Source organism: Musca vetustissima, unplaced genomic scaffold, assembly GCF_032173495.1.
Source record: "Musca vetustissima isolate MV318-11 ecotype Yass unplaced genomic scaffold, APGP_CSIRO_Mvet_v1 utg65092, whole genome shotgun sequence".
In the NCBI taxonomy this organism is placed as follows: domain Eukaryota; kingdom Metazoa; phylum Arthropoda; class Insecta; order Diptera; family Muscidae; genus Musca; species Musca vetustissima.
In genome coordinates this window covers 1-26054 of record NW_026885054.1, presented here as the reverse complement: position 1 = coordinate 26054, position 26054 = coordinate 1, and the positions used below count along the sequence as shown (strand labels likewise).

The 26054-nt window shown below is 35.8% G+C and overlaps 1 protein-coding gene across 1 annotated transcript; it reads left to right on the top strand.

Annotated features, from left to right (window-relative positions):
- Positions 1 to 800: 800 nt before the first annotated feature.
- Positions 801 to 14912, top strand: LOC133332142 (ell-associated factor Eaf-like). The gene is made up of 8 exons (XM_061540520.1): positions 801 to 1530; positions 4689 to 4781; positions 10257 to 10395; positions 10519 to 10730; positions 10806 to 10884; positions 10963 to 11575; positions 14501 to 14728; positions 14771 to 14912. The coding sequence occupies exons 1-8, from the start codon at positions 1416 to 1418 to the stop codon at positions 14906 to 14908; spliced, it is 1617 nt and encodes a 538-aa protein (XP_061396504.1). The 5' UTR covers positions 801 to 1415; the 3' UTR covers positions 14909 to 14912.
- Positions 14913 to 26054: the final 11142 nt, after the last annotated feature.

The following is a 26054-nucleotide window of genomic DNA, read 5'->3' as shown; positions in this document are numbered from 1 at the left end:
GTTTACCAAACATTTGATGAATTCTCTTTCGAAGCATGAAACATCAACAGGGCAGATGTTCGATACTTTTTCCGCCTTCTCTGTATAAGAACACCTTCTGGACGTCATGGTATTATATTAAAGAAGGGGACCTTCTGGTCTTGATATCAAAATAGATTCTGATACCTCAGTGAACTGTGTTGATCCCTACAGTCTTATTTATATGCCATTAGTCGTTTAAATGTTATAATATGATGTACTGTCCTGGGATAATCTTACTGTGTGCTGTGCTTTCCTTTCATATATTTCTACACACAAAATGTGTCGATATCTTTAAGTTTTTTTTATATATTTTTCAATGATTTGTAATCATATATTTTATTTCTCCCTCCTTTTTCTTCTTCTTCAGAATGTCCTTTCCAGATAAAGTTTAAAACTTTCACTAACGGACAGCAGTGAAACACTCACTCACAGACACACCCATACCTACATACAAACAGCAACAAAATGTAAATTATTCAATATCCCACAATAACAACTAGAAAAGTGTTCCTTAATCCTGATAGAGAGAGAAAAAAAACAAAACAAATCCAGATATGTGCTTGGCGCAATAATGCTATCCCCTAAACGTAGTGAAGAATGTCCAGATAAAACATAAACTAAGAAGAAGAAGTAAAATAGCACAACAAACGTCCTAAAGAACACTCCACAAAACTAAACAAACCAGCAACAATACTTTAAGCCTAACAACAAACAAAACAACAACAAACAACTCTAGACAATTCAATTAGCAAACATACAACGTCGTGTCATTATTTTCTTTCTATATACCAACGTATGTTCTTTGGTGGGCAATTTCTAAAATTGCAACACCAAAAAACACCAACAGCCAAAAAATTCCGAAATCTTCAAGTTCTGCAACAGCTCTACAAAAGCTTAAAGCCAAAGCTACTGGCACCACAGTAAAACGACACAAGAAATCCAAGAGTCAAACAGCAGCCGCAACAGCTAATAGCGTTGTCGGTGGCGGATCGTCATCCGTATCGGCATCATCATTACCGTCCTTAGGTTTAGCACAGAGTGGCTCCTTTGCTGGAGTCAGTGGCACCGAACACCACAACACAACATCGAATTCTTCTTCGGCACCGGGCCACGGTTATAGTTATCAACAACGCAGCAGTGGCGCCTATAAAGGTGACCTTGGATTTGGTGGTGCAGGCGGTGCAGGGTATAATAGTGCAGCCGCCGGTGACGAAATTACCGCTACGTTTTCTAAAACAACCGTTTCACCTAATTCGGGTCGAACTGCCGGATCATATCAGCAATATAATCAAAACAACAGCAGCAACCATCATCAATCACCATACCAACAACAACATACCAATAGTGCCAATTTTACAAATTCATCCTCCTCCTCGACAAACATTTCACCTGCGATGATGATGAAACAAAAGTCCTCACGTTTAAATATTGGTGATGAGGTGCGTGAGCTAAAATTAGGATGTACATTCAATTCGAAGAATACAACGAATGCATTTCACACTATAAAATGTAAGTACTGATTGTGAAGATCTTATTTTTACATTATTACAAACATTAATTAATATGAATCGAGTTTATATAGGGGAATAGGAAACTGAAATGGTCATCTACTAGATAGGACCTGTGGGCCTTCTATATAAGACCATTAGGCCTTTTATACGATTAGACCTGAGTAGACCTATCCTTCTATATAAGAAGGCCTTTTATATGAGGCCTTCTGTAATAGAATACCTTCTGTCCTTCTGTATGCAAGACTTTCAGGACTTCTGTATAAGAATACCTTCGGGGCTTCTATATGAGCAGACCTTTTGGCCTTTTGTATGACAAGTCCTTTAGGTCTTCTATATAAACAACCTTATGGCCTTCTGTATCAGAAGACGACCTTGTAGCCCTCTGTATAACAAAACTTTCAGGTATTCTATATAAGAACCCCTACTGCATTCTATATAAGAAGACGTTCTGTCCTTCTATATGATGAAACCTTTTGGACTCCCATTGAGAAGACTTTCTGTCCTTTTATATAGAAGTCCTGCTGAGTTTTCATATAGAAAATTCACTGGCCTATGTCCAATGTCTATGTATATGTCCAATGTGATAAAAATAGAGTTTAAATTTGTTAAATGGTAGCCAATCACTTAAAGTTAGCTTATCACTCTCGTGATAGTTCCTTTTTATACCCTTCACTGTGGTACAGAGTATTATGTCTTTGTAACCGGCAAAAGGAAACGAGATGGACACATGGTTCCTTTTGAGAATAGGCATAGAATCACTTATTGAGTCGATTTATGCATCTCCGTGTATTTTTGTGAGCAAAGTACAGGTCACATTTATGATCCGAATTGGATGAAATTTGGCACAGTTCATTTGTTTGGCCCAAAGACCAATCCTATTGAAATTGGAGAAAATCGGTTCAGATTTAGTTATAGCTCCCAAATATATTTTCGTCCGATTTTATCTAAATGGTGCTCCAAACGCCCAATATTTGTCCGATTGAGACAAAATTTTGCATAACGTGTGGAATTGAGACTAGGGTAGGGTGTGTTAAGTTTCATTGAAATCGGATCAGATATAGAAATGGCTTCCATATATAACTTCGTCCGATTTTATGTAAATGGTGCACCAAACTCCCAATTTGTGTCCGATTGTGACGAAATTTGGCATAACTTATGGAATTTAGACTAGAATAGAGTGTGTTCAGTTTCATTGAAATCGGATCAGATATAGACATAGCTTTCATATATAGTTTTGTCCGATTTTATGTAAGTGGTTCACCAAACTCCCAATTTTTGTCCGATTGTGACGAAATTTGGTATAACGTATGGAATTGAGACTAGGATAGGGTGTGTTAAGTTTCATTGAAATCGGATCAGATATAAAAATAGCTTCCATATATAACTTCGTCCGATTTTATGTAAATGGTGCACCAAAACTCCCAATTTTTGTCCGATTGTGACGAAATTTGGCATAACTTATGGAATTTAGACTAGAATAGAGTGTGTTCAGTTTCATTGAAATCGGATCAGATATAGACATAGCTTTCATATATAGTTTTGTCCGATTTTATGTAAATGGTTCACCAAACTCCCAATTTTTGTCCGATTGTGACGAAATTTGGCATAACTTATGAAATTGAGACTGGAGTAGTGTGTTCAGTTTCATTGAAATCGGCTCACATTTATATATAGCTTCGTCCGATTTTATGTAAATGGCGTACCAAACTCCCAACCTTTGTACGATTGTGACAAATTTTACGTTTGGTGGCGTTATATGAAATATTGCAGAGTGTATTTGATTGAAACTGGTTTAAATCGGTTTAGGTTAGATGTAGAGGTTCACACTTTTACCTGAAGTGCCTGGGTGGGATCTATCCTATCTATGGCAGGGGTATTATCTACGACGGGTATGATCTTCGTCTCCTCATGAAGATGGTACACTGGTTTCATATGATCTAAGGAAGGCATTTTGGCTGCTTAGAATGATCTTCTACTGCCTAACACCGATATTCACAAAGCACTCTGACACCGCATTACTTATTGTTTTATAAAAGTTTAACAACGTTTCCTTGTCGGACATGAGAACATTCTCGTGTTATTGTCATTTTTTGAGTCTTTTTATGTCCCAGAGGACCTGTCCTTGTATTTTTATAAACAAATGACATGTCACATTTATTATCCTATTGCGATGGAATAGGTCATAGCTTATTATATAGCACCAATATAGAATTTCAACCGATCTCGCTACAAAAAACTTTGACTGTCCGATCAATACGAAAATTTGCATAGACTACCAAAATGGGATTAAAATGTATAAGATGACCTGAAGGTTCTAACGATGAACATCCTCAGTCAGTAGGAGGTATAACTGATACCAAAGAGCCACACTGATTCATCTCTCGGTATCAAGTCGGTCAATTATTAACAAATGTCGAACGACTTACTTCGTTTCCGATATCTTGGATGCTTGCTGAAGGTTTGCCTTACGTCTTCTCTTTATTACTCTTAGTAGAGGCCTTTATCGATGCAACCGAAGGAGTTTGCTAAACTACAAGCGGAAGGGGTCCCTTCCCGGCTTATGGCTGCTCATCCAAGGACCCGCACATCCTTCACAGCTACTGGTTGTGTTTGAAACTGCGTTCATCCCTTTAGTTGATTGTTCGGATTTGATCATCACCTATTTTACTGTCATTCTGATTTGTTGCTCGAAGGGAGTTTTCGTCACAGTTGCCTTTCTTGGGGCATTTTTACTGGCTCTCCTTGTGACAACTTCAAATGTGGTCACAATGATCACTAGACATTTTGGGGTCCTTGGAAAGTCCTGATTGATTTTACTTTTCAACTTTGCTTGGGCTTCTCTCAGTTTTCTCCTCTCTGTCTCTCTGTGGGCGACTTAGACCCTTTTTACCTTCCATCGCAATTGTAGATGGTGGTAAGGATCTGTCTGATTTTTATCTTCCAGCTTTAGCCACCTTTGTACGCGACATAGGGATTACTTTAATCCAATTCAAGTAGGGTCCGTATATAATTTTTTTTTATCGATTAAAATGTGATTCTTAAGAGCATCTCTTCTTCTATATACCTTCCAAACTCGAACCAATTCATTACCAGTTTTCTTACCTTTATATTAATTTCATATTTCTCATTTTCTTTTTTTTTCAATTTCTTTTTCAGATGATTTTAAACCTGCTAGTGTGGATAAAAATCGTGTTGCTACAGTAGATGTTGGCTCAAACAATCAAGTTACTGTTACTGTGCCAAATTTAGGTGAGTCTCAATTTGTTATGGTTCACATATTTAACAAAGTGTTTATATAATAATTAGCTTGACGACGAAGGCTATTTAAAAGCAATTCCAAAAAAACGTAAACAATTAATGCAGGCAAGCAAAAACAACCTGACTTCTGATAAGTGCCACAAAGTCTAGAAGAATTTTTCCACAATCAGCAATATTCTATTTCAAAACAAAATTAAAGAAAAAGCAAACGCATGCAATCTAGGTCTAGTGTAAAACGACAGTGGAGTATTATTTTCAATCAGGGTCAGAAATTGGAAACTTTTGAATTTAGATTTTCAATTTTTGATTTTTATTCTCCCTCTTCGATTTATATTTCAAATTTTAAAAGTCCCCCCACCACATGCCGAATATATTTTTAATAGTTTGTTGACATGTAATTGTTGTGTGTTAATTTTAGGCGGCGACCAATATTCGCAATGAAACCACAACAATAACAACTTTGTTGTTCAAAAACCTTTTTTTGTTTTGTTTTTGGTGGTATCCATAACACACGCCATGTCTCAAATAACAATATAAAACGGACCGTGTTGATCATATATAAGGAGATATAACAAAAAAACCAACAAAAAGTGGAGAGGAAATAGAGGAGTAAAAAATGTGAAGACGACACCTTATTAAAATGAGAAATACTCGAATGGATTTTTATTTCCGTTTCATTTTGTCGAAATCTTTGCGGAATTTCCAACCTCTTTTCTTTTTCAATTGATATCCATTTCATTTCTTTTTTTCCAACAACATTAGTGGCCACTTCTTATCTCATGGGTTTTTTGCGCATTTCTTTTTAATTCCAACCAAACCAAAACATGGCATACCAAACATAGCCACCATACATACCACCACTAACACCACCACTCTACTTCTTCTGTTGTTATAGTTCAAAAAATCCCTTTCACTTTTTTCAGCAGTTCATTTTTTTCGTCTTTTTTTCATTCATTCATTGAAATATTTAATTGTAGTTCCTCTCCTCCTCCCCTAACCACGTTTTTAGTTTTTGGGACCCAATACATTTTGTGTGTGGCATATCGGCATGCTTTTTGTTTTATTTATATTTATTTCTTTTTGTTTTTAATTTAAAAACAAAATGTCAGTAATAAAATGGTTATGCAAATCTTGTTTTGATTTTCTTCTTACCACAATGATTGTGTTGCGTTGTTGTTTCTTTTTTATTTGCTTTATTATATTGGAATTTCCTGTTTTTTTAAATTTATTTAAACCAAGCCGAACTCAAATCATTAATTAAGATTTTGTGGTTTCTAGAAAATTACCATAGATTAATGATGTCGGACTTCTTTAGGCAAATTGTTACAAGGTTGTTGTTGAAAAATTATTTCAAACTAATTAGATAATTACAGAAAGTAATTGAAATAAAAAAAGAAAAATTGGAATAAAAAAAAGAAAAACGACATATCTTTGGTATACGAGGGAATCTCTGAACGAATGAGAAATCATTGGCACTATGTTCCAATGTAAAGGAAGATAAATCAATATCACCACGTCGTGGTGATATCGGTCTACTCCTGGTACCTCCCACACAAAAGGGCTAAAATTCTGCAAAAACATTTCTTTAATAATTCTGTTTAATATAATTTTGAACAACCTATTATCTTTACCAATCATTGATCATGTTGGAAGATGGGATCCATTGTTACACTCCTTCTGGAATCTGAGGGTATACATCTGTGAGCAACGCCTAATGTCTTGTTTCTTTTCAGTTTTATAAAAATCTTGACCAAGCCTAAGTTAACGACATTTTTACTTGCTTTTGAGTTACCGCGTCAAATTATTAAGCGTTGGCATACATTTCAGAATTGTTTAGAGTTTTACGTTGGGGTCATTAGTCCTGCAATTTGGCTGATTTGTAGTTCATACTTTCAACATATCTTAATTCTTCTTCCTGGTAGTTTTAAATGACTTCGATTTCGTTCGCAATGAATTCCATTCTATGTTATTTTCTAATTTTGCGTTTTATCTAGTATACCACAGCGTAAACATAGTTTATTCTGATCACTTTGACAAAAACCAAAACATTCTTCAAATAAATCGATATTAAATAAAGAATTGTTACCCTTATTCTGATCGAGAAAATTTGGAAAATAATAAAAATAATAACTTTATAAATATTTTACAATATTATACAACAAATATAAGATAGGCTTGTTATTACCTTCTTCCCAATTTTTAAAATTCTTAACTACCGCCAATGCGTGTGCCCCATTTTTTGCTCAATTCCAATATGGTTTATTTAATTTCATTTCAATATTCTAAAATAAAAAATATACCTATATAATAAAAATGAAAACCATAAAACCATCCACACCTGCATTAAGTGAAAAAATAAAATACAAAACAAAAACGATTTGCACACACATGGTGGTAAATATAAAACAGCCATGATGAAAAAATTGTGATAAAAAACAGAGCAAAAAAACTCAATAAAAAATTATAAAAGACATCACAAAAATGTGATGGTGCTGCCGCTACTCTGTTCTGCTAAGATGGGGGGCCAAACCGCCTACCAACCAACCATCCAACCAGTCAACAACAATAGCCGACGAAAAAAAGTTGACAACAACAACTCAGACATAAAGTTTTTTTTTGTACGTTATCAGCCTCGAACTTTGTGTTATGAAATTTTAAATTGCACTTTTTTCTGAGTTTTGTTTTTGTGCTACCTATTACCACCACGACCACCTATCTACCTATTGCTGTTGTTGATGACGGATTTATTATTATTTAAAATGCAAGATAATTTTGTTTTGTTTAATTTTTTTTCACTTTAACATTGAAAAATGTTCGAATTGATTGATAAGGTGTTTTCGATGATGATAGGTGTGAAGGAATATATATTTGGATGAGACGATTTTTCCTGCACAAAGGTTGTTTAGAGGATTTAATGTGATTTTGAGCCATAATTGTTATAAATGAATAGATTTCTAGAAATTTCTAGATAATGAGACCGCAGCAAGGTTGGCTCCTTTCCAGAGCGCACCAAAGCCGCCAACATTTTTCACGAGGAAATCTTTAGATTTCCTGTTCAAACAGTTGATGACTTTGGAATCATTCCGCATGAAGGCACTACCAAACTGACGATTACCCTGACGATTATCCACAGACGATAGCCGACCGAAGGGCTCTTTCAAAGAGCAACCAATGACTATCACTAATTCTGCCATGAGAATCAGATTTGTCAATGATTGCCACTTGAAGGTCTTCGTCCGCAGCTACCATGGTCGGTCTGTCATATGTCTTACGCTGTCTATGGCTACGAACCTTGGAGTTTTTTTTCCAGAGGACGTCTGTACTCGACTTTTTCTCCGCCGTTTGTTGTCCAGCGACAGCCGCATATGAGGTAGACGGGTCAGCCAGACGCGAAGTCATCGTCTTCTTGGGTGAAGGTTGCGGACTTCCTGAAGAGCGGATGCGCTTCACAGATTTGCTCTGTGGGGCGGCATTTGCTCTCCCAGGAGACGATGTTTCCTTACCGGACTTTCCCTTCTTCCTATTTCGACCACTGGTGGATCCACCCAAAGCTTTAGCTTCACCTTTGTCGCTAGGCGTAGAATCGGGCTTTGAAACAGAGCGCCCTGCACACGTAGATCACCCTTATGGGTGACATTTTGTTTCGGGATGTTCTCAGTAGCCTTTTCCTTTGCCTTTGCAGAAGTCGGCTTAGCACCTTTGTCAGAGACAGTGGGCTTCGCCGATTCCACCACTTTTATGCGAGCACTAGGATTCGGGAGGGAGATCCTGTCCATCTCGAGTTCATGATGGAGAGCGTGCGGATAGATTCTATCGGACTTCGCTACGAATCTCATCTTGCCCTTGGGCTCCGCCGATTCCACCACTTTTATGCGAGAAGTAGGATTCTGAAGGGAGATCCTGTCCATCTCGAATTCACGATGGAGAGCTTGCGGATAGATTCTATCGAACTTCCTTACGAATCTCATCTTGCCCTTGATGAGGTGAACCTCCCTCTCCGAAATCAAATTCGCGTCTCGCCCCACGAATTTGCGGAGATACGAAACAGCACGTTTGTAGTGTTTCGCATCAGCTACTTCTCGGGCCTTCCCAACATTTGAGCCGCTGTCCGTTGCTGGGGTCTCGACAGATTCCCCATCGTCGGACATCGCCTCCGTCGCAGATTGCCTCTGAAGTTTATTGTCGGCAAGTGCCGACACAGGACCTGTTGTAGTCAGACTTGAAGTCGGTCGGTCAAAAGGTTCTGCGCTTCTTTCGTTAATACTACAAAAATCCCTGTGTAGTCTTGGCTGGGATCACCGTGGTGTCCAGCTCATCATCAGTTAGGGTGAGATTCAGTAGCAGTTCCTCCGGAAGCGTATCCCCACATTGCTCTTCCGGTATCAGTCTGTCTAACTGGTCGATGATTTCCTTACTTTGCCCCTCTAGACTATCGCGGATATCGTTTAGAGTCCCGTGTAGGTCGTCCCCTCCCAGAACTACAGTCCTGTCAGCCAGACACTGATTTTCATCAGTCTTGACCTGCTCATTTGCCAAAGGAATAGCCATTCGTTAACGTTCGGATTTGAAATTGATGCACTTGTAACAGATACATCTGCAGGTGCCAAAGCATCCAAACCTAGAACAGCCGGATCACAATCGCTTAATCTCGACGACACGTGGCTTGTGACCTCATCAACGATTGCCGCCGGTACTGGGTTATTAACTCCCTGCATCGTAAATTTATTCTTTTTGCTCCGTTTACCAAATCGTAGTTAATTAATTTAAGGGCACTACCCCGATCCATTTTGGTCCACGGGGGATCCGAAGATCCCCAAGGTTTCCACGAAGTGCAGAGAAAAGTTCAGTTTCAGTTTCACCTGCACATCATGGAGCACCAGCGAAAACGCGCCCCTAAAGTAAAGCAACTTGGATCTGTAGGCCATTTTTTGTTAAATGTCTCGGATAATTATGAGCTCTATTTTAGGGAATAAGTTATAGAATTGAGTCGTTTTGGTTCTGGGACCCCACTGTATTTTTCTGGGAACCCAACAAACACTAATGAATTTATTCATATAACGTAGAGCTAATCCATTCCAATCGATTTACGGCTTCATAATTGTTCTTATAGTAGCCTGAGAAGTGCTTATGAGAGAGCTGCAGTTATTATAAGCGTTCATTGTGCCGATCTAGAGATTGTACCTCTCTTTTGAAGCCAAGTGGTTTGACATTTATGATGCCTCATTCTGGTTTCTATCTAACCAGTGATTTCCATTAATTCCATAATTTCCATTAATTCATTATTTGATGACTCTGCTAAGTCAGATTTTGGAAAACCTGCCTTGTAGACCTCATTTGTAGTAAAAAAGTCAGAATAAACGTTTACATTATTTACCACGTTCTAATGACCATTTCCAGTTTATTTAAATATACTATAAAATAAAATTAATAAAAATTAGTTATTTATTTTCTTTTCTATTTTTTTAGTTAGTTCCGGTGTGCCTCATACCATATATAAGGGAAATCAAAAGAAATACACAAAAGAATGTATACTCATATACGATAAAAGAACTGGTGATATAACATTAGAAAAATTAAATCACAACATACAAGTGAAGAAAACGCGGTAAGTTGAATATCGTAACAATCTACCTTGCTGGTCCGTGAGGCTTGACCTCAAGGATAAGGATGATAAAAATTAGAATTATATATTCGAATGATTATTTACATTTTTTGTCCTCTTTTACAGCGAAATGACAAACAAGCCAAGTGTACCTATTCCTTCGTCAATGCCAGCAGTTGGTGGTGGTGGCCATATTGGTGCTGCTTCATCAGCATCATCATCATTATCATCAACGGCGACGGCAAGCACAACAGGACCAGCGCCAAAACTAGAAAACAGTACAATGAGAATAACATCCAAAACAAAAGTTTCAACAGGCAATAGAAGAAATACGATAAGTGAGTAGCAAATAGAACTTTTATTACATAGATAGTTTTAAAAAAACATGTTTTGTTTTATTTTTTCTTTTTCAGTTGAGTTAAAGTCACGCAATTCCCCAATGCAGGGCTCACCATCGGCTGTTGTTAACCGAAGTCCTCAGTCGGCACCAGCGTATGTTATTTTGATATTATTTTCTAAATGTTTGCAACAGATTTAAACTTTTTGTCTTTTTCTTTCCTTTTCTTACAGTTGGAATGCCAATAATGGCCAGGCTACCTTACCTAGTATACCCATGATTGTTGATGATGATGATTCTATGTTTGGCATTGGTGGTGGTGGTAGTGGCGGTGGTGCTGCAGCTGGTGGCGGTCTTAATTCCGGTGGCTATAATAATAATCTTGCTAATGTCTCTGCCTCATCATCCTCCTCAACATCGAGTCATAATAATTCTGGCCAAGAATTTGATTTTCAACAATTGCTCCAGGGTGCTATATCATCACCAACCAAACAATCAAAACAATCATCGTCATCACATCACAGTAATCAAAAACGACACAACAATCACCAGCGGCAACAGCAGCAGCAACAACAACAGTCTTCACAAACGCAACAACTACATCAATGGCAACAGAATCTGCAACATCAGCAACAACAACAGCAGCAACAAACACAAAATTCATATAATCGTTATAATGGCAATGGCAATTCCTCTTCTTCCTCATCGTTATTTAGTAATAATCATCATAGCAATAATCTACAGAATAGCAATCATAATAATAGTAGCAGTAATAACTATCATCAAACTAACTATGATATTGCCTCATCGCCAACACTGGCCATTGAAGCAGCAGCTTTGGAACAGGTATGTAAAAAAGCTATGGAAATTATTTTTTTTTTTTTGTGAAATAACTTTAAATTATGGAGGATATAAAGGATATAAATTAGAGTAAATTTTGGGTGTAAGAATAAAGTTTAATGCTATCGGACGCTTTCACAGCACACATCATTCTAGACTCATTTCAGTGCGCTGCGTCAAATTTCGTGCAAGTCGAAGGATATATAGGGACTTTGGTGCACCATTTACATTAAATCGGACGAAATTATATATGGATGATATATATATATAAATCAGACTCGATTTTCACGAAACTTAACACACATCATTGTAGACTTAATTCAGTACGCTATGCTAAAATTCGTGGAAATCGAATGAAATATCGGGACTTTGCAGCACCATTTATGTTAAATCGGACGAAAATATATATGGGAGCTATATCTAAACCTGAACCGATTTTCGCGAAACATAGCACACATCATTTTAGTCTCAATTCAGTACGCTATGCCAATTTTCGCGAAATCGAAAGAAATATCGGGACCTTGGTGCACCATTTACATTAAATCGGACGAAAATATATATTAGAACTATATCTAAATCTGAATCAATTTTCCAAATAAATGAGCTGTGCCAAATTCCATCCAATTCGGATTTTAAATACGACCTGTACTTTGTTTATAATTTAACATCAACAGAAGACCGTAAATATTTTTGGTCCCAGCTGGCGTATATTTCGAAGTCACTTTTAGAAGACAATAACTGTCTGATAGAGGGACAAATCGGTAGATCCAAATCTTGTACGGAATTAGGATGCCCCACCTGAATATGGGCCGCACTTTCCTTGACCATAGGAAAGCAATTGGCAAGAATTGGGAGAGTTCGCCTTCACATAATATTTCTTCTTAAGTTCTGATAGCAGAAAATAATTATCTACACATTATTACCGCAGCATGTTTACCTGCTGGTCTAATACCCGAGAGGAGACTTAATTAAACATCAGAGATATTCGTGCTATTTATGAGCATGATGATAAGCTTTGTAATTCTAACCTGTAGAATAGACGATTAGTAGAGGAGCATAAGCGGAATAAAAATGTGTCATCTGAAGTGTTAGGAAAATAGAATGATAGAACTCCAGTGATATTTAACGACGGAATGATGACTGACTAAAATATTTAACCGACAGCATTGTTTCCAAATCCTCAAATTGGCAAGTGGTTGCGTTGACCGAAGCCAGACGAGGACGCTAGCCTATAGAAACGAACATTCTTTTCCAACATAAAAGTTACTACTCTATAGAAAATATTTTTTTCTATAGAAAATATTTTCCTATGGTTTAGAGGCTTTTTTCCTATATCAAATATCAATACTCCTCAAGCCCTCTCGAATTATTTTATAGAAAAATCTTTCCTAGTATTAGAGAATTTTTTTAATTTTTTTCCTATAAAAGTTTTACTCTGACCATTTTTTTTCTACTGACCAAAAATGTCTCTCTGGCTCAGAAGAATATTTTTCTGTGAAGGAAATCTTTCTCTGGGCCAGAAGATTTTTTCTTTAGAAGAAAGGCTTTCTCTTTAAAAATGGGGAACTCATCTATTTTGTTTTCGGAAGAAAATGTCTCCGTTTTGGCCCATAACAAAATTGTCTGGAAAAATCCTCATTTTTTCTTTTAAAATAGATAAACATTTTCTATCACTTAGAAAGACTTTTCTATATAGAAATCCGTTCCCGGAGTAAGAAGCTATCGAAAAAAACCCTCTAGCCTAGGGAAAGATATTTTTCTATTTAGAAAAACACTCTGGCTTAGAAGAAGACTATTTTCTTGAGAAATAAAATCCTCCGGCCTTAGGAAAATATTTCTTACGTCTCCGAGGAAACCCTTCTTTTCTATGTTAGGTTAGGTTAGGTTTTGGGATGAGAGCAGGACTGGGCAACGACACAGGAGATGCTCAATTGAATCCGTCTCCTCCTCGTCAACGCAGAGTCTACAGTAATCAGAAGCATCACGGTCCCATTTACTGGTTCTGGTTGCACTAGGTTCGTTGTGCCAAAGTTCATAGGCTCTTTCGTCGAAGAACGCCTTAAAGCTCCGATAAAGATGACATATGGGTGGTTTGATTGACCCATCAATTGCTAGATCTGTAGATTGAGATCCTCGTCTATCTAATTCGTCTGCTCTCTAATTACCCATGATGTCACAAAACCGATAGCTGTATGTAAGTTCTTCCAATACTGTTCTACACTTGGGGACGACCTCAGATTTGATACTACAGGATTTGATGGCTTTAAGAGCCGCTTGACTATCAACGATCTCCAGATCTTATATGAATTCCGCTGCCTTCCAAATCGCGAGGAAAGCTCAAGGCCTAGCCTTTCACAGTAGACGCCAGCCCCTGTACCTTCTTCCATCTTGGATCAGTCTGTATATGGTGATATATAGTCAAGTTCAGCATTGCGTTCAAAGCTGCTTGTGGGGTGCTCCTCGTGGCTCCTGTTGTACCTTATCTAGTTTGCTTAATATATAATAACTTCCTGAGGCCATACTGATTGATTTAATCTTTTGAATGAAAACCCTAAGGAACCTATGGACTACTTTTTGTATAAAAAAACATTTCTCACTTGCCGTCGTCAGGAACTATCAAGATCATGGGAAAACATTAATTTCCCTAAGATTTTTTTGTAGAAAAGAAATCGCATTTAACGCCAAATATGACAACCCAAAATACTCGTGTTCAAATTCAACAGCATGTCATAGCTCTTGGAATGCATGTGAACTAATAAAACTGTGAACCTAATAAAAGAAAATATCATATCAAAAGGAGCTATAGGTTTTAGATATGACAATTTTTTGGTTATTTATCGTATATAATTAAATTTCGGAGAGTCGCATATAGGAAACTTTATACTCTTTGCTCTTTGTTAATAATATTCTCTTCTCTTTTACTATTTACAGAACATTGCATCCGATTTAAGTTCATCCAGCTCAAGTTCAGATTCTGAATCTAGCGGCAGTGAAAGTGGCTCCGATTCCGATGACAGCACTGAAGATGATCGACCACCCACAAAGGCTGCGGCGGCACAAATGATGAATCAATTGCCCAATTTGGGTAATGCACCATCTTCGCCGCAAATGCATTACAATCCACACACAAACAGTCAAAGTAATCATCATCATCAGAATCATCTCAACAGCAGCAGCAACAACAGTCATCATCATCAACAGCAGCAGCATCAGCAAAATTCCGAAACAAATAATTCAAATTCGCTTGGTAACTTTGGTTTCAATGATGGTTTTCCCAATGATTTATTGCAAAATGATTTACAATTGTCATCGAATTCATCGGATGATGATTCGGATTAGATGGGATATAATCATCCCAACCCTTTATGGTTAAAGAATACAATTCTTTAGGGATATTAAAATAGAAAAAAAATGGAAAAAAACCAAAACCATTCTCTCATACACCTTTTCATACTCACACACACACATACAAATTCATCTCAGTTGAAGAAATAAGAAAAAAAGGATAAATGAAAAAAATTATCACACTAACACAAGCTCACCTGCATACACTCACACACCCACAGCCACTCAAAAAACCCCAAATACTTTTAGTATATTTTTGTAAAAATAATTAAAGAAGATTAAGACAAAGAAACCATATAAAATATATAGATAATAATTATAAAGAAACAAGAAAACTAAAATCGAAAACAAATGTGTTTATAAAGCAGCAGCAAGAAGTAATAATTTTGTAAAAAAAAGATTTAAGAAATGGATAGAAATATGGGCGGGGAACAACAACAAATAATTACAATTTTGTATGAAAAATTTATAGTTAATATTTTAAACAAAGCAAAAACAAAAAAAACTGAAACTAATTAATTATGTTGATAAAGAAAAGTTGTGTTTTTTAAATAATAAAAACTTTATTTTTTATTGCCTTTTAAACAAAAAAAATCTATTGTTTTGTTTTTTTCTTTATTTTATTTTTCTAAGTTAATTTAGCTTCTGCTCCTTTCCAATAATTTCTATTTTATTTTTACATAAAAATACAACCATATAAATATTATAAATATAAAACAAAACAAATATATATTTAAAATATAAAAAATAATGTGAAACTTATTATTAAAAGTTAAATAATGGTGTATTTTATAGTTTTTGTTTGTTTTTTATTATTATTACAATTATTATTATTAAATTTTATTAATGATATTTCCGTTTAATTTTAGTAAAATGTGTTTTTATGTTCTTTAGTTTAAAACAAAAAAAAAAAAATCGATGAAAATTAATGGAGTTGATGCAAACCACGATAATAATTACAATGTATAGCAGAAAAGAAAAAAAAACAAAGAAGAAGGATGAACGATATTTTTTTCCACCATGTGTAGTTACAATTTTTATTTTAAAAATGTAAAAAAAAACTTTTTTAAACAATCTTCTTGTTAAAAGAACCAACCATTGTTGTGCTAAAGAATTCCTTTTTTTAAATATTTTCTTTTCTCTTGTTTTTTTCTCTCGTTTTCTTAACACACACATACATACACAAATTGCCAATACTTGATTCTTTTTATTCTTAAATATATTAATTATTATTAATAGTTTTTTTAATTTATTTTTTATTGAATTTAGTAAATTTAAGAGTTATACTTATGACAAAATAAAAACAACAAAAAAAAAACCTAATTAAAATCATAAATCAAGCAAAGCAAAGAATATATAAAAAAAGAAGAAACCTTGAACGAAGTAACAAATTATATGAGACCAGACGAAAAATAATGGATACAAAACAACAGCAACAAAATGAAAATAAAAAACAAAAATTTTACATATTCTAATAAATATAAAAAAAGAAAAAAAAAACATATATAACAAAGAAAATATATGGGCGTTGTTTTTTGGAAAGGACTTTGACAAATTAAAATTTTTGGTAGTTTCAAGGCCTATATAAGTATGTAATAAGTAAGCGAATTCTTAGAGAAAACTTAAGTATAACGTCATTTTTTTGTCGAGGCGAAAACTAATTGTTTCGCCCAAGATTCAAACCTTGGTTTTGCCTTTCAATAAAAAACACAACCTAAACAGATCACAATTTAAAATTTAATTTGATTTGTAACATAATTTAATTTGAATGATGACAAAATATTAATATTTTCGTTTTGACGTCTAACATCATTATATAGGTAGGTAATAGGTTTCAAAATATGATTTGACAGGAAACTTAATACTCAGATGTCCTTACTATCCGACCTTATATAGGTCTTGATAAGTTTGAAACGTTTTTTGGATAATTCCAAAACCCCTAACCCTATTATAACTATTTTGAGATATTGGGAGGTGTGAATTCAAATTCATTATAAAGAGGGGATTCACATTTCCCATTATTTGTGACAATGATTTTATATTTTTGATTGGATACAAATTTATGTGACGACTCATCACTCCATTCGGAGTTCAAAAAAGACTAAGGATCTTTAATATCATATCCTTGTATCTCCTGCGAACAAATAGTAGTAGAAAATATAGCTCTGATTGTAAAAGTGTGATTTGAACATTTTTAGCACAATAATCGAACGTTTTTACAAAATAGTCGAACACTTTGTTTTTCTCGAATATAAAGAAGTTATGTGATTTTCTTTTCTTTAACAAATATATACAGTGCTGTTCAGTAAAATAGATTCACCTTCATTTAACATCTTTGTGGCCAATAAAACAGTCACCCCTATTCCGTATGTCGTCGTCGTTGTCGACGACGTTTCTCTTTCGACATCACTTCGCATCGACATCGACATCACTTCGACACTGATTTGGTATTCTGTAACACTCATGCGACGATGTCGACTATTTATCGATAATATCAATAAAAACAAAAAAATTGTTGCATATTTTTGGGCAAAAATGAGTTTGTATCCGTCACCTCACTGTGGCACAGGGTAAATGTGTCTGCAATGACCAAAAAGAAACGAGATAGACCCATAGTTTCTTTTTATTATATATGTACATAGAATTATTTTTCAGTCGATTTATGCATGTCCCTCCATCCATGTATTATTTTAAACAAGTTACATGCCACCATTATGATCCGAATGGGATGAAATTTTATTTGGCGCATAGACGATTCCTGTTGATATTGGTCAAAATCGGTACAGATTTATATATAGATCCCATATATTTTTCTTTATTTACACTTTATTTTGCATTAAGTATTGAATAGATTCTAGAATGATGTATCATGTTCTTGTCCAGTCATGTTTTTTTTTTTAATTTCTAAAAAAAATGTTCAAACGCTTCAGTCGTCAACAAAAGCTATGACGAAGAAATCTTCGACATCGTCGTCGTCATACATTGTTACGGAATACCAAAAATGTTTCAATAGTTATCGATAAATGTCGACAACGACATAGGGAATACCAATTTGCAAAAGACGACTCTCTTCGACGTCGTTTCGTGTCGACGACGACATACGGAATAGGGGTGAGTATATGAACGCGATTACAATTCTTTATTTTTTTGTTTTGGTAATATTATAACATAAATAACATAAAAAAGATATAAATCCAAAATATCTAAACTAAAAATCTACGTATTCATCATTATTATACAAAATCAGCGATTTTTTGCTGTTCAATAAAATAGATTCATTGACTTTGGCGTTCTGAAAAAAATTTGTTAGTAATTAAAACTTTATAACTCCTTTTACTTACACTTTGTTTACCTTAGTACTTAGTGGAGTATACCTTATTTTGAATGACTGCTTAACACCGATTTGGCATGGAGTCAACAAGTCTCTGACATGTTCCGATTGAAATGTTTTGCCACGATTCTTTTACTAACTCCCATAACTGTTCTTTATTTGATGGATTTTTTCCTCGTAGAGATGCTTTAACAATTTTCCATAAGTTTTCGATAGGATTTAAGTCCGGTGACTGTGCCGGCCAGCCTAAAACCTCTACGTCATTATTTTGAAACCAATCTTTAGCTCGCTTCGATGTATGCTTTGGGTCGTTAGATTGTTGAAATACTCATCTAAGCGGCATTTCCCATTCAGCATAGGGCAGGATGACGTTGTTCAATATATTCGTGTAATAAATTGGATTCATTGTTCCTTCTATTCTGTACCATGGTAGGTACAACATCCCCATACCATTATATTTCCTCCACCATGTTTAATGGGTTTTCTTGTGTATTGTGGAAGGAGATCGGTGTTCGGAGGTCTTCTTACGGTCAAACTACTTCTACCAGAGTTAAACAAATTAACTTTAGTTTCGTCTGACCACAAAATATATCTCCACTTATGCATGGGTCAATTTACATACTGCTTTGCAAATTCTAATCTTTTTTAGGTGTTGTTTGCATAAAAATGGAACTTTTCTGCTAGTTTTGGATTTCAAATTATTTCTGAGTAAAATCCTTCTTATATTCTTTTTTAATGGCAGAAGAGGATTTTTTTTACATGTCGAACTATTTTCCTTTCCATAAAGGGTGTGATTTTTGATTTTTTTTCTTCTAGTTTCTGTCTTAAACTGATAATTTACAGCATTTTAGATCATTTTATATGAGCAGCCGATAATGCTGCAATTTGTCTATAGCTCTTGCCTTCATTATGTCCATTTCTAGTTTCAATATTTTATTTTTTAATAGATTTATTTAATATAATTATTAAAAACTAATCAGACTTACCGTTTAGTGCAATAACTTTCAAACAACATCGTATTAATCTTAAAAATCAATTAATTTTTTAAAGTGAATCTATTTTATGGAGCACGTGTTCTCACAACAAAATCTGTATTTGCAATAAATTTAAGAAGACTGTCTCTTGCAACTTTGGAAATGTAAGGGGACTATATTCAGAGGAGATTAGTAAACAAAGTGCAGTTACTTTTTTACATATATTTCTAACAATGTGAGATTTAGAAGTGAAGAACTTTTTCGAGAGCAGGTGAATCTATTTTTTTGAACAGCACTGTACGTTCAGCTGTAATTAAAATCGGTGATTTTTAAATTTTTATTTATTTTTGAAGCCGATAATTATTTTTAAATAATAATATTTAATGTCGGGTAATGTGCGAGGAGGTATTCTATCCTCTGAAAACTCGATGTGCGAAATTACAGGTGCTTCGGGTGGATAATGAAGCAAGGAGCTTCAAAATACCACAAATGGGGCGGTACCCTTAAATGGGGGCTATTCCAAAACATTAACCCACATATTTTTGCATTCATTGTTACCCAAGAGTGCAATAAATTGAAATTTATCACAAACAATCTACAACCTACCTTTAACTTACTAATCCTCATTATCCACACATACTGGTCCACATTACCCGCCAAGTTATTTTTATTCGCAGTTTAAAGTTTTTTGAAATATAATGCAGTAACATTTTTATAGCCAAATATATATAATGTTTGACCTGGAATATATTTAGCCAACAAATCTACTATGTTGTGAAAACAATTCGTTTTTATTTTCTACCGTTGTTACGCCCACAATATCAAAAAAAGAAAAGAAAATGGTGGTCCACATTACCCGAAGTTACTCTATTTAATTTGTTTTATATTCATCTGGAATCCGATATGTCAAGTTATACCAAGTTTCATGGGGAAATTCGGTTAAAAAATATTAATACCGAAAAAGAGCTGATTTTTTATGTTTGGTTATATAAAGCAAAGCATGAACCTATATATACACCGCACCCATTTGTATATAAGTCAGCCTTCCAGAAGTCTTTAAACCAAATTACCATCAGTTGGAAAATGCGACTAAAGTTTTCAAAATATTTAAAATGGGATGGTACCTTTCTATGGGAGCTATACCAAACTGTAAACTGACATTGATAATTTTTGGTTAGGAAATTTGAGAACCCTTAGAAATCAATTTAGAGCCAATTCAGCTAAAAAATTGCCCGAAACATGAGCCAATGTTTATAATTTTTTGTAGGGACATTTTCTACTCAATGAGAATCCAAAATATTAAATTGCTCCCAAATTTATTGTAGCAAGGGTCCAAACTCCCCAAAATACCGAAATTAGGGATGTAGCGATATATGGTGGATTCCCTAAAAAGTGAACCAATTTTGATGATGATTACAGCCAACTCGGTTGAAAAACGTGCCATTTTCTACTCAAAGATTATCCAAAATATCAATTTACTCCCAAATTGATTGAAACAGTGCTCAAATTCCCCAAAATATCGATCAATGGGCTTGTAGCGCTATATGGGGTCTTCCGTTAAAGGCGGACATTTTTGAACATTTTTAGTAGGAAGTTTCACTTCCTACTTATCCCGAAACATAAGCCAATATTGATCATTTTTCGTAGGCAGATTTGATACTCAACGTGAATCCAAAATACCAAATTACAGCTGATTCTGTTGGACAATGAGCTAAAAATCCCCAAAATAACGAATATTTAGGGGTACCGTTATAGGGGCCTACCATAAAAACTGGACCAATATTTATAATTTTTCGTAGGCAGATTTGATACTCAACGTACATCCAAATTTACAGCCGAATTAGTTGAAAGACGTGTCTAAAACCCCCAAAATGTGGTGCTGTTATATGGGGGCTTTCCTAAAAATGGACCAATAATGATAATTTTCAGTAGGAAGATTTAATACCCAATGAGAATCAAACGTAACAAAATACAGCCAATTAGATTGAAAATCGTTTTAAAAATCCCCATAATACCGAATATTTGGGGGTATCGTTATATGGGGATGCCATAAGAAGAGGGCGAATATTGATCATTTTCGGTAGGAAGATTTAATACCCAATGAGAATTAAACGTAGCAAATTACATCCAACAGCTTCGAGGTAGTGAACGATTTTATATTCTTAGGTAAACAAAACAAAGCTTTGAAATCCAGAGGAGAATAGTGTTGGCCAACAGATGCTACTATGGTCAGATTAAGCAACTAAAAAGCAAGGCCACCTCTCGCCAGACCAAACTCACACTCTACAAGACGCTGATATTACCAGAAGGGGAAGGCCACGAATCCGATGGAAAGATCCAGTAGAAGACAACATCTCGGAAAATTGTCGTTCAAATTGGATGAGGTGAGCATAAGACCGACGCGCCTGGAAATCTTTTTTATGCTCGGCTTATGGAACAACCGTTCTGTATAAGTATACTTTTAACCCTACAAGAACCCAGAATGTCAAATTAAAACCACTTTGGTTGGAAAATCGGATAAATCATTCAAAATGCCGAAAATTACCAAATTACAGGAACTTTGGCTGTAAAGGTGGCATAAACCTTAAAAATGAAAATGAAGACGGAACGACTTTATGGGGACTATGTCAAAACATAAACAATTTTTTGCAATTATGCTTCTTACCTTCCAAGAACATGGAATGCCATTGAAAAATTTCGGCAAATATTTTTCTAACCTCCCATGAATCCTAAATTATAAATAGTAGCCACTTGGTGGAAACCGTGGAACGATATAGGTATGTATAAATTAAATATTGAGATCTCTTTCGTGATTTTAGTTGCCGGACATGGCTAAATAGCCAAGAAATTTTATTCTGATCAAAAAGGGGATGACAAATTTATGTAGACCCACATTAGGAATACCGGTTGAAGATAAAGAATACAGTTATTATTATTCTATGGCCTGTTCCGTACTGCAAGAATCTACTACTTTTTACTACGATAACAAATTTTCCTTTAAGATATAGAGAAAATAGTAAAATCTTGTAGATTGTGCAGTACGGGAACAGACCATGTGGGGTGCGCCTCTGTTTACTATTGGGAATAAGAAGAAGCATGCATATTTACGATCATTCACAATAGTCAAACCATATGTTTGTGAATAATGTCAAACAAAACACGACTGAGAGAAATGGAATAAATTATAAACAAAAGAAAAAATATGATGACAGGAGCCTTTCTTCCTGATTAAATGGATAAATTTCGTTCCTTTTTGATTTGACCTTTGATGAAGATTGGTTGTGTGGCCCTGATAGAGTGAAGAAAATACATCGTTTTTAAATTCCAATTCGAACTTTTTTATTGTGGAATATTGTTTTTGAACTTGAAAGACAACACAAAACAGCAATACAATACAAACAGAAACCAACTGAAAGTGCATGAACATTTGGAAAAAAAAACAATTTTGCTTAAAATAAAATTAAAAAAGGAAATATCCGGAGCCACAGCATCGCGCATCCAATCCAACGAGGGAGAATCATCACTTTATGGCATGACCAGTCCGGCATGCCCAGGTATCTTGCCAAAGCGACTACCAACTTTGAACTCTGGACGGACAGACGGACGACCAGCTTCGAATTTAATATATTCCAAAGCTAATCTTGCTATAAAAAAAAAATTGAACAAAATTAAAGGGTGAACAAGTGCATTTACTTTATATATATCAATTGTGGTCACCTGTTGTTTTTTTCGTTCTAATTCGGGGTTGAGCTCAGGCCAGGATTAGGGACCACCAACATAGACAGCCTTCAATGTGTAAAGGCAGATACGCCTTGGTTGCCTCTTTCTATATATTTGAAATATAAACAAAAAGAAACAAGAAAATATAAAAAAAATACTGGAATGTATTAAAAAAAAGGCTACTATATACTTACGAACATACCATACGCGAGCTTTGGGGAAGATTACCCTGAAAATAGTGGAGAAAAAAAGATGGTAATTAATGATATGATTTTCTGTAAATAGATTGAAATGTATTTAGTGTGAAGAATATTTTAGGCGGGTGGTAAAGATGGGATAAAATATGGTAAGTCAAGGGTCAGATCTGGGACGTCCAGTATGAGTAGACGTCATGGCGAGAGGTGTTCTCGGAGGGAGGGCTATCTCCTGGCTGGTCAGCCGCCAGGAGCACTGTTTCTGTGAAGAAAACTAATGTTATTTTGGGATTTGGTTGCAGTTAGGTGAACGTTTTCTTCTATTTAATTTTTTTTGTTGACATGTTTCAGGCTTCTTTTTACCCCCTTTTTGATTTAGTTTGAAGTCCGGTATGATTTTTTTTTTGTTTGTTCAACCGAAAAGATCTGCAAGTGGCAAGAACCAACCCCCAATCCGACGAGCCATAGCCGCGCTAAACGACAGCATACCGGCAACGCCACTTAATGGTCAACACAGCGATTTCATTTCGTTTTTCTTGAACACGGTTGTTACAAAATGGCGCCCAGAACGTGGGGCCTGAGACATGTTAGCTTTTAATAATTTTTAGTCGTATTGTGTAAATGTGTTTACCATGAATCTTTAATGAGTCCCGTCTAGGTTTAATTAAGAGTCCTGACGCGTTGCTTCATCGAAGACTCAGGTAAACATCATTTATATTTGGGAAAAATATGATTTTTATTATTTTTTTTTCTAGTGGCTTAGTCGTTCTAGTTTAATACTTCTAATGGCACTAGCTTTTTAATAAACTTTCATATTTTAGTAAAGTTAAAATTTCAGATTTCTTAAAGTTATATCGTTGAAGAAATTCGTCTGGTTTATCAGTTCTCATTTGTGGAGACCCGTCCAAGCAGCCTATAAGAAGGCAGGTGACGCGCTGCTACGCAAATATGAATTGTTATTCTCAAACGAATTTGTTAATTTGGGTTTTTTAGATTTTAGTTTCTGTCTATATTTAATTTCAGTACCCGGAATTTGGTAGCTGATCTCAGACTTACCTAGAGTTTCCATTCGGTCCTGCGACAATTTTGGCTTCCGACCATTGGTCGTATTGTCATGGAATCTTTTAAGGGAGGTCTGAGTAAGCCGCCTATTCCATTTTAATTTTTCAGTCCATTTCAATTCTAGTTTTGCCAGTGTAGCTCACCAAATCCCTGTAAAAAGTGAAACATATTAAAATTCATACAGAAACAGTTTATTTGACCTTGACTTACCACTATTTTGACCAGAAATCCACCACCTAACATTATTTGAATTTTTCCAGTTTATTTTCATCAAAATTATTCTGCCGGATAATAGAATTTGTAAAAGTGAAAAGTGTGAATTAATTGTGAAAGAACTGAATTACATTGAATTTATTTTTTTAGTTTACTTACCACAATTGTTTTTATTTTTTTTTTCTTTAATTCAAACCACCGTGTGGTTTACTTTCGAGCAAATTCTTTTGACAGATTTCTTTTTGATTTTTTATCGCTTTTTCTGAATTTTTTTGTTTACTAATTTGGTTATATCAAAAAGCAATATGCCTCTTACTAGAGCTGCGAGTGCAGGTTTGGCAGGTAGACCGATATTAGGGCAAAATGGGGTGGTAACCACTTCCGAATCTACAGCCGTAAGCAGTGTTGTTACCGCGGTTCACAGCGCACCTTCTAACGCACAACAGGTTACAACTGCCGCGCATAGTGGTCCCATTGCTTCTCATATCGCACATTTAGCACATGGGGACGTCCCAGCTCAAGGTGTTTCATCATCAATGTCCAATTCATCGGCACCGCCACCAGTTCCATTAAGCATGCAAGAGGCCGCTAACTCGTTTAACACGTCTTTTTGGTCACATGGAAGCGTTGCCTCGCCAAACTATAGTGTTTTGACCGGGTTGCAGAATAGACCAGTTGTCCCGCCAGCAGATCCAGCAGTCAGCGCAGGAGTCAGGGAAATTATTAATTCTGCCATCGCCCTGTCCCAATTGCAGTACCGTCAACAGGAAGAAGAAAGATTGAGAGCTCTGATACCTCGAATTGCTGAAGCGGCCAAGCGTTCGTTGTTGGGAGACAATGACGGCACTAATCAAGTATTTTCACAAGCCGGCTTGGCGATGCCAGCAGCGGCACCACATGCACCAGCGCGCACATCCCGGGAGTCAGTCATTCTGTCTTCACATGCATTGGCGTCAGGCTTAACGTCTCAGCAGCCTAATTTAGCAAGGGGTTACACACTACCATATCCGGAGCGAGTAAATCCACCACCGATTCACGATCCTAGACCGTTGTCACTTGGTCCTTTTAACCAACCGCCACCAGGGTTCACATCAAGTGGTGCACCAGCACAACCACCAACCAGCTTATCGGTACCACCACCAGTCGCCGGAGTCCAAACTCACACAATACTGCCGGCCGAGAGGTTGCCTAATATCTACAGCAGAGGCATGCGGACAGAGCCACACGAGACACATACCAGTCCACATCCCAGCAATATCATCTCAGAAATCTCGGGGCGTTTTAATTTGGCGAAATGGGGAGTATCTTTTGATGGTACCGACAAAACCATGAGCGTCCAAGAATTCATCTTCAGAGTGGGTGAACTTAAAAAAGATTATAATTGCCCTGATGAAGTATTGATCACCAAATTTCACCAACTTTTGGAAAAACCAGCTCTCGATTGGTATTGGAACCACCGGAAATTGGTCCAGTTTCGCACATGGAAGGAGTTGGAAAGTGCTTTGTTGGCGCAATACCAAAGATTTGAAAATGAATTCCAGCTTCAAATGCAGATTTTAAATCGGCGTCAACTACCACATGAGAATTTTGAAGATTTTTATAATGATGTACTGCGGCTACGGACACAGCAAAAGTCGCCATACAGG